This window comes from Hippichthys cyanospilos, chromosome 15, assembly GCF_059441005.1.
Source record: "Hippichthys cyanospilos isolate Australia breed blue-spotted pipefish chromosome 15, RoL_Hcya_1.0, whole genome shotgun sequence".
In the NCBI taxonomy this organism is placed as follows: Eukaryota; Metazoa; Chordata; class Actinopteri; order Syngnathiformes; family Syngnathidae; genus Hippichthys; species Hippichthys cyanospilos.
In genome coordinates, this window is record NC_142383.1 from 10952916 (window position 1) to 10967133 (window position 14218).

The following is a 14218-nucleotide window of genomic DNA, read 5'->3' on the forward strand; positions in this document are numbered from 1 at the left end:
TTTCTTTTTGTGTCTTTTAAAAATAGTCTTCACTTTGTGTAGTTTTTATTTGTTGCCGTCATCCACATCATTAAGCTTATTGAGAAAACATCAAGATGGGCAAAAGCTATTATCTGACTCAAAATGATAAAACATTTTTTTTCCATCATCATTTTTTTTTTGTTTAGCAAATAATTCCGTTAGTATTTCTCCTCAATGTCGTAGAATGAAGTTGGGCTGGGGAATACATCAAATTCATTCATTAAATTTGTCATTTTATTAATCAAAGATTGCCTAACATTAATGATTATTAATAAGTATTAATCTACAAGTCATTATTTTTTTAAGTAATGCAAAAAAAAATGAATTGTGGGTTGTTTACACACTTTTTGCTGGTACTTATTTTGATTTTAATATTAAAACCTGGGGAAACCTACTAAAGTACTCAAATTGTACATTTCTACGTCGCCCTGTGTAATTAACGGGAAAACAATGACCAGTTGCAGATTCTTCTAATATTCACTATTCACTTTAGTTGTAAATCTTTCATCTCCAGTGATCTTTCCGCTTGAAAGAGAATTCACCAACAGTGATTAGTAATGATGCGCCCAACTCCCTTCCCAGGAGAGCAAATTGCCTACGCTCATGTTTAATTGATGAGAAATGCTGTGAGCAGCTAAGTACTGTACCAGCTGCACAGCCAAGACTGTATTGAACACAGCAGTTATTGTTATGTGAAAAGAACAATATAACTGCAGAGAGCACGTATCTAAACAAAATCATTCAAATCAATCATGTGACTAAAAATAGGGAAATAAGTCACGTTTGGCCCATGCATTTAAAAAATCACAGCAAAAGGCCTTGACTTCTTTGTCTTTCCTGCAGAATTCGGAAATAGCCCCTCAATTCAGGAATAGCCCCTCTATCCATTTATGTTCGACCTAATTAGTATAAGGACTACAACGCCAGCTAATCCTCTGATCTCTGCGCCACCAACTGGCTGCTTCAAACGCCTTAAATGAGAATCTGTGAACCCTTTTTTCACTGAAGTACACTTTGTGTAATTTTTTTCAGTCAACCCTGACCGGAAAAGCATTTTTGGACAACATAAAAATACAAGACGTAAAACAGATTGCTGTACCACCCATGCCGGACTTATGAAACAGTCGAACTGCATTTGTAGTGGTATATCTAGGCAAATTTTATTCAGCAATTCGTAAAAAAAGATAGTGTAGCATAAGATGTTTAATTTCTGGCTCTAAAATTGCATCACTAATAACAATGTGCATTCATATAAAAGGTAACAAAATAAAGGTACACAACATTTTGCAAACGTCGCCATAGGAATTTTGTGTTACAATTAATTTGCTCTCAATTTGAAATTGTGCTATTCTTTTCACAGCATTAAAAAGTGTCAGATACCTGCAGAAACAGTCAAATTCTCACGAAGAACCGTCATGTACCCTGATTTGAGAACCACTGCCTTAAATCAACCATTCCCTCATTTATTGATGGACTACATTCACAAGTTGCAAGAAAAGTAAGGATGTAAACCTGCATTAGAAAAAGTTATGGTCATAAATCAAAATCAGCAAAAGCATGAAGCCGCAATGACCGAACCGCAATGTAGCAAGGGAACACTGTAGCAGCATCATCGACTCTATTGATCGCGTAATCAATAGTATGTCAAAGAATTAGTTGAATCATCACTGAGGTACAGTTGGAAACAAGTGTCTTTGACCATTGATACATGAATTATTGTGAGGGGATATAAAGCTCACAAGCCACAGCTTTGGGGACTGTCAACATAAAACATTCAAAAGAAGGCATCATAACTAGCCTTTCCCAATAAAATTTATAATTTTGTAGCATTGAACTGTAAGTGGGGATAAACATATAGTTAATTCTAATCAAAACTGAGTTTGATTCTTTGATTTGGCTCTGCACGCAATCCCTTGCCAGCCACTCCATTCTAGCCCACTTCCTTTATTCCTTTTTAGTGCTTAAAGCTCCTCCTGTGCATCCCTTCCTCACTCAGAGGGCAGAAGAAACATGCAAGGAAATAGAAGCCACTGCCCCCTCCCTTCCCCCTCCCTATTCACTCATTTACATCCTTCTTGCATGCTCAAAAACGATTTGAGAGGGAAAATAATAAACGCTATCGACTTTCATCAGTCTCGCCAGTCTTGAAAATGAATAAATGTGCATGTAAGGCGAGTCAATGCTGGGTTACAAGAAGCATACGTTTATAACAAAGGGCACAAGCGTACTTAAGTAAAGTTGGCAAGATATTGGCAGATTCGGACTTTCGCGATCAATACCTCTCAGAAAAAACGTCGTCGAAACACCAAAGTCGCCTTTATACCTCCTTCATAACACGGACTACCAGCTACAATGTCAAAAAAAGACATTTGTAAAATATTTAAACCGTTTCTTTCGGTGAAAAGACGCAATTGATCTCTATGAGCAGCAGAGGCTGGGTGAGCGCGCAAGGGACCGTCTGCAAAATACTAGATGAGGAGGGGGAAAAAACAATAACGCCACAATTTGTGATTATGAATTCAACGAACACATCAAAGACATTAACATAATCATATTGAGACAGTGCTTTTGGATAAAAAAAAGCGTTTGTTTAATTTTGGACAATGTTTGTACTTAAAAATCATTAATAAACTGAATATCCATCTATAGCTCCAATATTGTTTAATATAAGGAGTCCAAAATCACTGGGCACATTCATGACATTTTCATGATCACACTACAACACTCGTTTTTTAAATAAATTATTTTGATAAATTTGGGGGATTTATTTTAAATGCTTGTTAATCATTTATACCCTCAAATGAATCAGTGGCTCCCCTTTTTGAGTTGGGGTAAACACTCCTAAATCACTACACCATCAATGAAGTACTCCCAATTATCCAACAACTGCTGGTTTTCTAATAAATTCCTTTGCCTAATTTTAAGAATTTTTTTAAATGCATATTGACCATAATTTGCCAATATATTGATCAATAGCTCTGCTGTTGGTTGAGTTAGAGACTCCAAAATTACCACACAAATCAGTGACATCCCTCCCCTTATGCTACATCCTCTAGTTTTCAAATAAATCCCTCTGCCCAATTTTAAGGATTTTATTTATGATTATTGTTCAATATTTAACCATATATTGATCAATAGCTCTGCTGTTGGTTGTGTTAGGGACTCCAAAATCACCACACACATCAGTGGCATCCCTCCCCTTAGGCTACATTTACTGATTTTGAAATAAAGCCCTCTTCCCATTTTTAAGAATTTTTTTTAATTTATTGATCAATATGTATCAATATATTGATCAATAGCTCTGCTGTTGGTTGGGTTAGGGACTCCAAAATGACCACACACATCAGTGGCATCCCTACCCTTAGGCTACATTCTCTGGTTTTTAAATAAATCTCTTTGCCTAATTTTAAGGAATATTTTATCATTATTGATCAATATTTACCCATAAATTGATCAATAACTCGGCTGTTGATTGATTTAGGGACTCCAAAATCACCAAATACATCAGTGACATCCCTTCCCTTATGCTACATCCTCTGGATTTCAAATAAATCCCTTTGCTTGATTTTAAGGAATATTTTATCATTATTGATCAATATTTAACCATATATTGATCAATAGCTCTGCTGTTGGTTGGGTTAGGGATTCCAAAATCACCACACACATCAGTGACATCTTTCTTCTTACGCTACATTGCCTGGTTTTCAAATAAGTCCCTCTGCCTAATTTTAAGGATTTTTTTATGATTACTGATCAATATATACACATATATTGATCAATAGCTCTGAGTTTGGTAGGGTTAAAGACTCCAAAGTCACCCCAAACATCAGTGACATCCCTCCCCTTATGCTACATCCTCTGGTTTTCAAATAAATCCCTCTGCCTAATTTTATGGATTTTATTTATGATTATTGATCAATATTTAACCATATATTGATCAATAGCTCTGCTGTTGGTTGTGTTAGGGACTCCAAAATCACCACACACATCAGTGGCATCCCTCCCCTTAGGCTACATTTACTGATTTTGAAATAAAGCCCTCTTCCTATTTTTAAGAATTTTTTAAAATTTATTGATCAATATGTATCAATATATTGATCAATAGCTCTGCTGTTGGTTGTTTTAGGGACTCCAAACTGACCACACACATCAGTGACACCCCTCCCCCTATGCTACATTTGCTGGTTTTCTAATAAATCCCTCTGCCAAATTTTAAGGATTTTATTTATGATTATTGATCAATATTTAACCATATATTGATCAATAGCTCTGCTGTTGGTTGGGTTAGGGACTCCAAAATCACCACACACATCAGTGGCATCCCTACCCTTAGGCTACATTCTCTGGTTTTCAAATAATTCCCTTTGCCTAATTTTAAGGAATATTTTGTCATTATTGATCAATATTTACCCATATATTGATCAATAGCTCGGCTGTTAATTGGGTTAGGGACTCCAAAATCACCACACACATCAGTGACACCCCTCCCCCTATGCTACATTCGCTGGTTTTCTAAGAAATCCCTCTGCCAAATTTTAAGGATTTTTTTATGATTACTGATCAATATTTACCAATATATTGATCAATAGCTCTGAGTTTGGTTGCGTTAAAGACTCCAAAATCACCCCACACATCAGTGACATCCCTCCCCTTATGCTACATCCTCTTGTTTTCAAATAAATCCCTCTGCCTAATTTTAAGGATTTTTTTATGATTATTGATCAATAATTAACCATATATTGATCAATAGCTCTGCTGTTGGTTGGGCTAGGGACTCCAAAATCACCACACACATCAGTGGCATCCCTCCCATTAGGCTACATTTCCTGGTTTTGAAAATAGACCCTCTGCCTAATTTTAAGGAATATTTTATCATTATTGGTCAATATTTACCCATATATTGATCAATAGCTCTGCTGTTGGTTGGATTAGGGACTCCAAAGTCACCCCACACATCAATGACATCCCTCTCCTTATGCTACATTCTCTGGTTTTCAAATATATCCCTCTGCCTAATTTTAAGGATTTTTTTTATGATTATTGATCAATAATTACCCATATATTGATCAATAGCTCTGCTGTTGGTTGGGTTAGGGACTCCAAAATCACCAAACACATCGGTGGTATCCCATCCCTTATGCTACATTCCCTGGTTTTCAGATTAATCTCTTTGCCTAATTTTAAGATTTTTTTTTACTATTATTGATCAATATTTACAAATATATTGATCAGTAGCTCTGAGTTTGGTTGAGTTAAGGACCCCAAAATCACCACACACATCGATGACATCCCTCTCCTTATGCTACATCCTCTGGTTTTCATATATATATCCCTCTGCCTAATTTTAAGATATTTTTTATGATTAATGATCAATATTTACCCATATATTGATCAATAGCTCTGCTGTCGATTTGGTTAGGGACTCCAAACTCACCAAACACATTAGTGACATCCCTCCCCCTATGCTACATTCGCTGGTTTAAAAAAAAAAAAACCTCTGCCAAATTTTAAGGATTTTTTTATGATTACTGATCAATATTTACCAATATATTGATCAATAGCTCTGAGTTTGGTTTGGTTAGGGACTCCAAAATCACCACACACATCAGTGGCATCTCTCCCATTAGGCTACATTCTCTGGTTTTCAAATAAATCTCTTTGCCTATTTTTAAAGAATATTTTATTATTATTAATCAATATTTACACATATATTGATCAATAGCTCGGCTGTTGGTTGGGTTAGGGACTACAAAATCACCACACACATCAGTGGCATCCCTCCCATTAGGCTACATTACCTGGTTTTGAAATAAGTCCCTCTGCCTAATTTTAAGGATTTTTTTATGATTATGGATCAATATTTACCCATATATTGATCAATAGCTCTGCTGTTGAGTGGGTTAGGGACTCCAAAATCACCAAGCACATTAGGGACATCCCTACCCTTATGCTACAACCTCTGGTTTTCAAATAAATCCCTCTGCCTAATTTTAAGGATTTTTTTATGATTATTGATCAATATGTATCAATATATTGATCAATAACTTTGCTGTTAGTTGAGTTAGAGACTCCAAATTCCCCAAAAACATCAATGACGTTCCTCCCTTCATGCTACATTCTTTGGTTTTCAAATAAATCCCTCTGCCTAATTTTAAGGATTTTTTTTTTTTTATTAATATTGAGCAATATTTACTCATATACTGATCAATAGCTTTGCTGTTGGTTGGGTTAGGGACTCCAAAAACACCAAACACATCGGTGGTATCCCACCCCTTTATGCTACATTCCCCGGTTTTAAGATTAATCTCTTTGTCTAATTTTAAGGAATTATTTACTATTATTGATCAATATTTACTAATATATTGATCAATAGCTCTGAGTTTGGTGGGGTAAGGGACCCCAAAATCATCACACACATCAGTGACACCCCTCCCCTTATGCTACATTCTTTGGTTTTCAAATAAATCCCTCTGCCTAATTTTAAGAGTTTTATTTATGATTATTGATCAATATTTACCCATCCTTAAAATCCTTAAAATTAGGCAGAGGGATTTATTTGAAAACCAGAGGTTGTAGCATAAGGGTAGGGATGTCACTAATGTGTTTTGTGATTTTGGAGTCCCTAACCCAACCAACAGCAGAGCTATTGATCAATATATGGGTAAATATTGATCAATAATGATAAAATATTCCTTAAAATTAGGCAAAGGGATTTATTTGAAAACCAGAGGATGTAGCATAAGAGGAGTGATGTCACTAATGTGTTAGGTGAGTTTGGAGTCCCTAACCCAATCAACAACAGAGCTATTGATCAATATATGGATAAATATTGATCAATAACCATAAAAAAAATCCTTAAAACTTGGAAAAGAGATTTATTTGAAAACCAGAGAATGTAGCATAAGGGGAAGGTCGTCACCGAGTTGTGTGGTGTTTTTGGAATCTCTAACCCAACCAACAGCAGAGCTATTGATCAATATATGGGTAATTATTGATCAAGAATCATAAAAAAATCCTTAAAATTAGGCAGAGGGATTTTTTTTGTAAACCAGAGGATGTAGCATAAGGGGAGGGATGTCGCTGATGTGTGGGGTGACTTTGGAGTCCCTAACCCAACCAACAGCAGAGCTATTGATCAATATATGGGTAAATATTGATCAATAACCATAAAAAATTCCTTAAAATTAGGCAGAGGGATTTTTTTTGAAAACCAGAAATTGTAGCCTAAGGGTAAGGATGCCACTAATGTGTTTGGTGATTTTGGAATCCCTAACCCAATCAACAGCAGAGCTATTGATCAATATATGGGTAATTATTGATCAATAACTATAAAAAATTCCTTAAAATTAGGCAGAGGGCTTTATTTGAAAACCAGAGGATGTAGCCTAAGGGTAAGGATGCCACTGATGTGTGTGGTGATTTTGGAGTCCCTAACCCAACCAACAGCAGAGCTATTGATCAATATATGGGTCATTATTGATCAATAATCATAAAAAAATCCTTAAAATTAGGAAGAGGGATTTATTTGAAAACCAGAGGTTGTAGCATAAGGGTAGGAATGTCACTAATGTGTTTGGTGAGTTTGGAGTCCCTAACCCAATCAACAGCAGAGCTATTGATCAATATATGGGTAATTATTGATCAATAACTATAAAAAATTCCTTAAAATTAGGCAGAGGGCTTTATTTGAAAACCAGAGGATGTAGCCTAAGGGTAAGGATGCCACTGATGTGTGTGGTGATTTTGGAGTCCCTAACCCAACCAACAGCAGAGCTATTGATCAATATATGGGTCATTATTGATCAATAATCATAAAAAAATCCTTAAAATTAGGAAGAGGGATTTATTTGAAAACCAGAGGTTGTAGCATAAGGGTAGGAATGTCACTAATGTGTTTGGTGAGTTTGGAGTCCCTAACCCAATCAACAGCAGAGCTATTGATCAATATATGGGTAATTATTGATCAATAACTATAAAAAATTCCTTAAAATTAGGCAGAGGGCTTTATTTGAAAACCAGAGGATGTAGCCTAAGGGTAAGGATGCCACTGATGTGTGTGGTGATTTTGGAGTCCCTAACCCAACCAACAGCAGAGCTATTGATCAATATATGGGTCATTATTGATCAATAATCATAAAAAAATCCTTAAAATTAGGAAGAGGGATTTATTTGAAAACCAGAGGTTGTAGCATAAGGGTAGGAATGTCACTAATGTGTTTGGTGAGTTTGGAGTCCCTAACCCAATCAACAGCAGAGCTATTGATCAATATATGGGTAATTATTGATCAATAACTATAAAAAATTCCTTAAAATTAGGCAGAGGGCTTTATTTGAAAACCAGAGGATGTAGCCTAAGGGTAAGGATGCCACTGATGTGTGTGGTGATTTTGGAGTCCCTAACCCAACCAACAGCAGAGCTATTGATCAATATATGGGTAATTATTGATCAATAATCATAAAAAACATCCTTAAAATTAGGCAGAGGGATTTTTTTGAAAATCAGAGGATGTAGCATAAGGGGAGGGGTGTCACTGATGTGTGGGGTGACTTTGGAGTCTTTAACCCAACCAAACTCAGAGCTATTGATCAATATATTGGTAAATATTGATCAGTAATCATAAAAAAATCCTTAAAATTTTGCAGAGGGATTTATTTGAAAACCAAAGAATGTAGCATAAGGCGAGGGGTGTCACTGTTGTCTGTGGTGATTTTGGAGTCCCTAACTCAACCAACAGCAGAGCTATTAATCAATATATTGGTAAATTATGGTCAATATGCATTTAAAAAATCCTTAAAATTAGGCAAAGGAATTTATTAGAAAACCAGCAGTTGTTGCATAATTGGGAGTACTTCATTGATGGTTGTAGTGATTTAGGAGGGTTTACCCCAACTCAAAAAGGGGAGGCACTGATTCTTTTTGAGGGTATAAATGATTAACAAGCATTTAAAATAAAGCCCCAAAATTTATCAAAATAATTCATTTAAAAAACGAGTGTTGTAGTGCGATCATGAAAATGTCATGAATGCCCAGTGATTTTGGACTCCTTATATTAAACAATATTGGAGCTATAGATGAATATACAGTTTATTAATGATTTTTAAGTACACAAATTATCCAAAATTAAACAAACGCTTTTTTTATTCAAAAGCACTGTCCCAATATGATTATGTTAATGTCTTTGGTTTGTTCGTTGAATTCATAATCACAAATTGTGGCGTTATTGTTTTTTTCCCCCTCCTCATCTAGTAATTTGCAGACTGTCCCTTGCGCGCTCGCCCAGCCTCTGCTGCTCATAGAGCTCAATTGCGTCTTTTCACCGAAAGAAACGGTTTAAATATTTTACAAATGTCTTTTTTTGACATTGTAGCTGGTAGTCTGTGTTACGAAGGGGGCATAAAGGCGACTTTGGTGTTTCGACGACGTTTTATCTGAGAGGTATTGATCGCGAAAGTCCGAATCTGCCAATATCTTGCCAACTTTACTTAAGTCACAAGCGTAAAGCTTACTCGGAATAGCACAGTGCATCCAAAGCTGCATTACAGCAATATTTAGTGCGCAAAGCTCCAAGTTGACACTTCATCCGTCTCTGGTTCAAAATCCCGTAAAAGTAACGAGCATCCGCTGTAATGTGATAAGACACGATGCAGCTTTCCCGGTTCAGATTGAAGATTTTTTTTTTTTTGAGTGGAGGGTGAGACCACAGCGCTACAGATGACATCCTGTAATCGCAGCCGCAGGCCCACGCGACCACCCAGCAGCCCACCAGGCCGCCTTCCACGCTCCATTTCCTCGCGAACTCACTGTGATGCGAGGGATGTTCTTCTTGCCCTGGTAGCCAGACATCTTCTCCGCCTTGCTTTCCGCCGGGGACCGCAACGACCGCGAACCGAATGAGGGGAGGGAAGGAGGATGAGTTGAGGAAAAAAAAAGCAGGAGCACGATTGTTCCTCGGGAAGCTCCCCCAAGCTAAAATAAAGCGAAATGTGTGAAGCTGAAAGTCAGGATGGAGTCCTTGGCAGCCTCCAGGTCTCCGCCGATGCACCGAGCCGTACCGAGCCAGACAAGAGGGGCGGGGCCGAGGCCAGCCTAGTCCCCAAAAGAATAGGAACTCCACTGCGCATGCGCTAAGCCTCGCCCTGCTCCATTGACAAGAGTGCAACACTAGCATTCGGTCTCCTTGGATGACAAGTAAACTACAAAATACTTCGTTACTGCTTTATTATGTGTCTGCACTTTGAGTATTTTTTTCTTCCACATCTTTTTACGTTCCATTTAGTTAAAAACGGTACTTTTTCCTATTCATCAAACTACTGTAGGCTTGTTACTTTGCATACTCTGCAGATGACAATATGACGCATAGGAAGGGAAATAGAGAGGTAAAGTCAACCGTGGTCGGGCAGCAACATGGAATAACGTAAATCACAAAGCACAAAAGTATGGATGAATAAAAAAATAGGATAGTGGACCAGTGGTTAGTTGGCCACATTTATGATATTCAGGATTTTAATTTCAAGCAGCTATTTTCATGTGTACCGTGTACTGTCAAAAAAACTCATATTTTGGGGGAGTTAAAACAGTAATTCAAGTTGGATAAAAATTAAAATACAAATTATGGACATTTATGGCAACAATGTTTGTTAATTAACAAAGCAAGGAAGTTATTTGCTCCAAAACCATTTGCTGAGTTGTTATTCCATATGTGCAAGTTGATAGTTACTTTTGTAAGGTGGGAAATGCCATTTTCACATTAGATATACTGTATAGTATACTGTTTTGTTGGGTCGCCCGACTTAAAATGTTTTTGAAGTTTGATGCTTTGTCAGTTTTTTTGCAGAATTACTGTCTATTTCTGATATTGTAAAGGAAATTAGATAATTAAATCGAAGCCTCTCACCAGGGGAAAATCCCTCCAGAATGAAGAAAATCTAATCAAACTTAATAGATGTTGATTTAATGGAGATATTTATGGCTGCTAATGAACTTTATGTGGAAATGTTTTACTGCAGCTGTAGTCAGGCTTTGTTGTCATTGAACTATAGTCTGAGTACATGCATATTTGTCTTGTTCTAATCATGGACTGATCATTTAGTGTGCACAAGGAAATAAGAACAAACTAACTCATTCAGTGCCATTGATGAATATATTTATTTAAAAAAAAAGTTTTACTGCATACCATTGATAGTTAGGTATAATAATCGAAGATGGATTTTAACTGGGCTGGCAATGAACGAGATACAGTACCAAATATTTTGACTTTATGTTTAAAAATGCAAACGGCTCTTCATTGCATCTCACTTAAATGCTTTTTATGATATATATTTTTTACTTCATCTGGCTAGAGAAGGTCTACAATTATATTTGAGTGAGTGTTGATAGATGATGAACTGATCATCATCTTCATGTCAATGTTTGAGAGCCAGTGAAGACTAGCTTAGCTTCCAATCAATATGCAACATGAAACCCGAGCTCAACACCACCACTAAAAGCTTTCAACAGCATCCGGAGTGCTTAAAAACAACATAAAGGATGCATTGACATGAATGGTGCTACACAATGAATTAGCAGGAGCAGCAAAAAAAAAAAAGTTGATAGATTTTCCTGCTAATGTACCACATCCCCATACACTCTCATCTCCTGCTAGTAAATCTAAATTAAGCAAGCGTGCATGTAGGGTTGTATTAGATAAACGCATTGTAATGCCGGCTGATTGAACAATGATGTAAGCAGCAGCCACTCCCTCTAGCAACTCTGCATACCCTCATCTACCACAAGGCTTTCTGGGAAATTGAGTCAGGGTAAGTTTTCCAGTGACCAGTGAAATCATGTAAAAAAATTGACATGGCATATAAATTATACATGCGATGTCATTTTTAGAGCTCAATGCGGAGCACGATTGAAAATGAATTTTATTGGAGGGGAAAATTACCTTTCCATTATCCAGATTCTGCAGAGCCTCCTTCCCTGTGCTCTCCCTGATCTCCACCTTCTTGGGTTGGGAGATGTCGCTCTGCCGGTCAATGACTCGACTGTCTCGCTTGCCTCTGCAGGCGGAGAGCGCATCGAAGTCCAAAGTCTTGCTGTCCAAGGAGCCTTCCACCGGGCAGAACATGCCACAAAACTGCTGCCTCGGCCTGGCGGGGCTGTCGGATCCCATGTTCTTAAAAAAGCCGCCCGCTGCTGGCACTTCCCCGGTGGTCGACATGCCTTGCAAACGTTGTCGCAGCTACACAAGAGGAGAAAGGGGGGAGGAAAGCTTCTTCTTTATCGCAGCTCTGCTTTCCTGTGCGGACACCGCCTTGAGATGGGATCAGTTGCAGGTGGTGGCAGCGTGACTGAAGCGGGCAAATAAAAAGGACAATACAGAATGAAAGCAGCCCCACCCTTATGAAAATGTCTTAAAGTGATGGGAAAACGAGAAAATGTTGACGCGATTGGACTTTTATATACAAGCTTATTTTCAAAGCTTTTTTTTTTTTTTTATAACGTGCGACCACCTAGTGACAAGTTCCCTAATGTTAGGGACACACCGAGAGCCAAGTCTATCAAAATAAAAGCGCAGGAAGTTTACCTGTCGCCTTTGTTGAAGCTGTCAAAATGTATCGAATACCCGAGCACAATATCTCCTTCATCCTTGGAAAAATGATAAGCGAAAGAATGAGGTACGAATCACAGGTGAAGGCTCAAAGGAAAGCGTTGTAAAATGAGAACGTACTTCGTGAATGAAGGGCATTTCCGGTCAAAGTTAAAGGTCATGTCAAACCTTGGAGAGTTCCCAACAGTCACGTTCAGTCCAATAAATGAGAGGCGCTGTCCTTTCAGCACTTATCTGTCAGTCTATCATTTCATCATCCATCCATTCATCCATCAACTTAGTAAGATATCAAGTTAGCTAGCCGTCGTTGTGGATTAACTGAAGCAAGTGTTCTCCAACTCTTTTGGGCCATTATTTCACAATAACAATTATTTTTAGAGGAACAGACTCATTTTTTTCAAGATAAAAGGTGTTAGTTTAAAAGAATGAATTTGTATTTAAAATGACAGTCGTAATATTATGGTTTTACAGTCAATTTACCAAGATGATTTAGAAGAAGGTTTACGTTCATATTATTACACTACACACATTTATTCGTGCTTTCAAAACTTCATGCGCAGATGTATATAATACAGGACAAAGGTTATATGTTAGTGAGGAGTATTGCATGTTTTTTTTTTTATTAGCGTGACAGTATATGCTGCTGTATATATGCAGATATGTTGTTGTTTTAATCATGCAACATAATTCATTATACATTTCTTTGAGGAACCCAAAGCCATTGCTCGTGGAACATATTTTGTTTCCAAATACAAACGTTGCTTGAATGTTTGGCAATGTGTCTGTTGCTTGCTTTTGAGTGAAGAGCAGCTTCCACAAATAAAAGTACAATTAATACTTCTACTTCTTCTTCTTCAATAAGTGCCTACGTTACTTTTTTAAAGCAAAAATTGGTCTCAAAAACTAAGATCTTCCCCTGGTCCCCATAGTAACTTTGGCAGCAACTTCGGCTTAACAAACCCTGACTCGCATTTAGACAAAACCTTGACTGCAGAAGCGACTGTGGAATACATTTCAGCACGTCAACACAGTTTCCATAACAACGTGTTGGGCACTGAATGGTTTAGTTTCTACTATACTTCCTCTCCAGAGGGCTGGGAGGGCACCACTGTGTGTGCGTGGGTGGTGATCAGACCAGCAAGGGAGAAAGTATGAAGGTCATGCGATAGGTTTGGAAAATAATGGTGGACTCACCCAAACAGAAACAACTCTCTTCACGTACACACAGATCTGTGTGATGCACAACGAGAGGCTGAGTGGAAATGGGGACGAGTGTTGGATAATTAGTGAGGAAAATTGGCAGCACGCCTGATAAACAGTTGGACTGGGTGGAGGGGGAGCGGGCTCTCTGGAGAGGAAGGGCACGGTCCTGGCATCCATGAACAGATGTACAACAAGTCGAGAGCGCGCTGACTCCTATACATCGTTGTGTAAACCAATTTATTTTTATAGAAGACCTGTTCAGTTAGGTTTACACTGCAGTTCATCAAACTGGAGAAACAAGCATGCTGTTGTGTAAGCAAGATTCAGCTTCTGGCAATACCTTTGATGGCCCGTGCTAAAGCAGACACAAAAGCAGCCATCTTATTTGTGGTTGCTTCTGG

General features: G+C 37.7%; 1 protein-coding gene across 2 annotated transcripts in view; it reads right to left on the reverse strand.

Annotated features, from left to right (window-relative positions):
* Positions 1-12545, reverse strand: part of LOC148411681 (dihydropyrimidinase-related protein 2) — a 32236-nt gene extending 19691 nt beyond the window's left edge. The window contains exon 1 of one of the 2 annotated variants that reach the window (XM_088434832.1): positions 11949-12545. In XM_088434832.1, coding sequence (XP_088290958.1) covers positions 11949-12224 — 276 coding nt within the window. In that variant the 5' untranslated portion in view covers positions 12225-12545. Of the gene's footprint in view, positions 1-9823; positions 10099-11948 lie in introns of those variants that run through there. The other variant, XM_088434833.1, reaches the window with a different exon arrangement.
* Positions 12546-14218: the final 1673 nt, after the last annotated feature.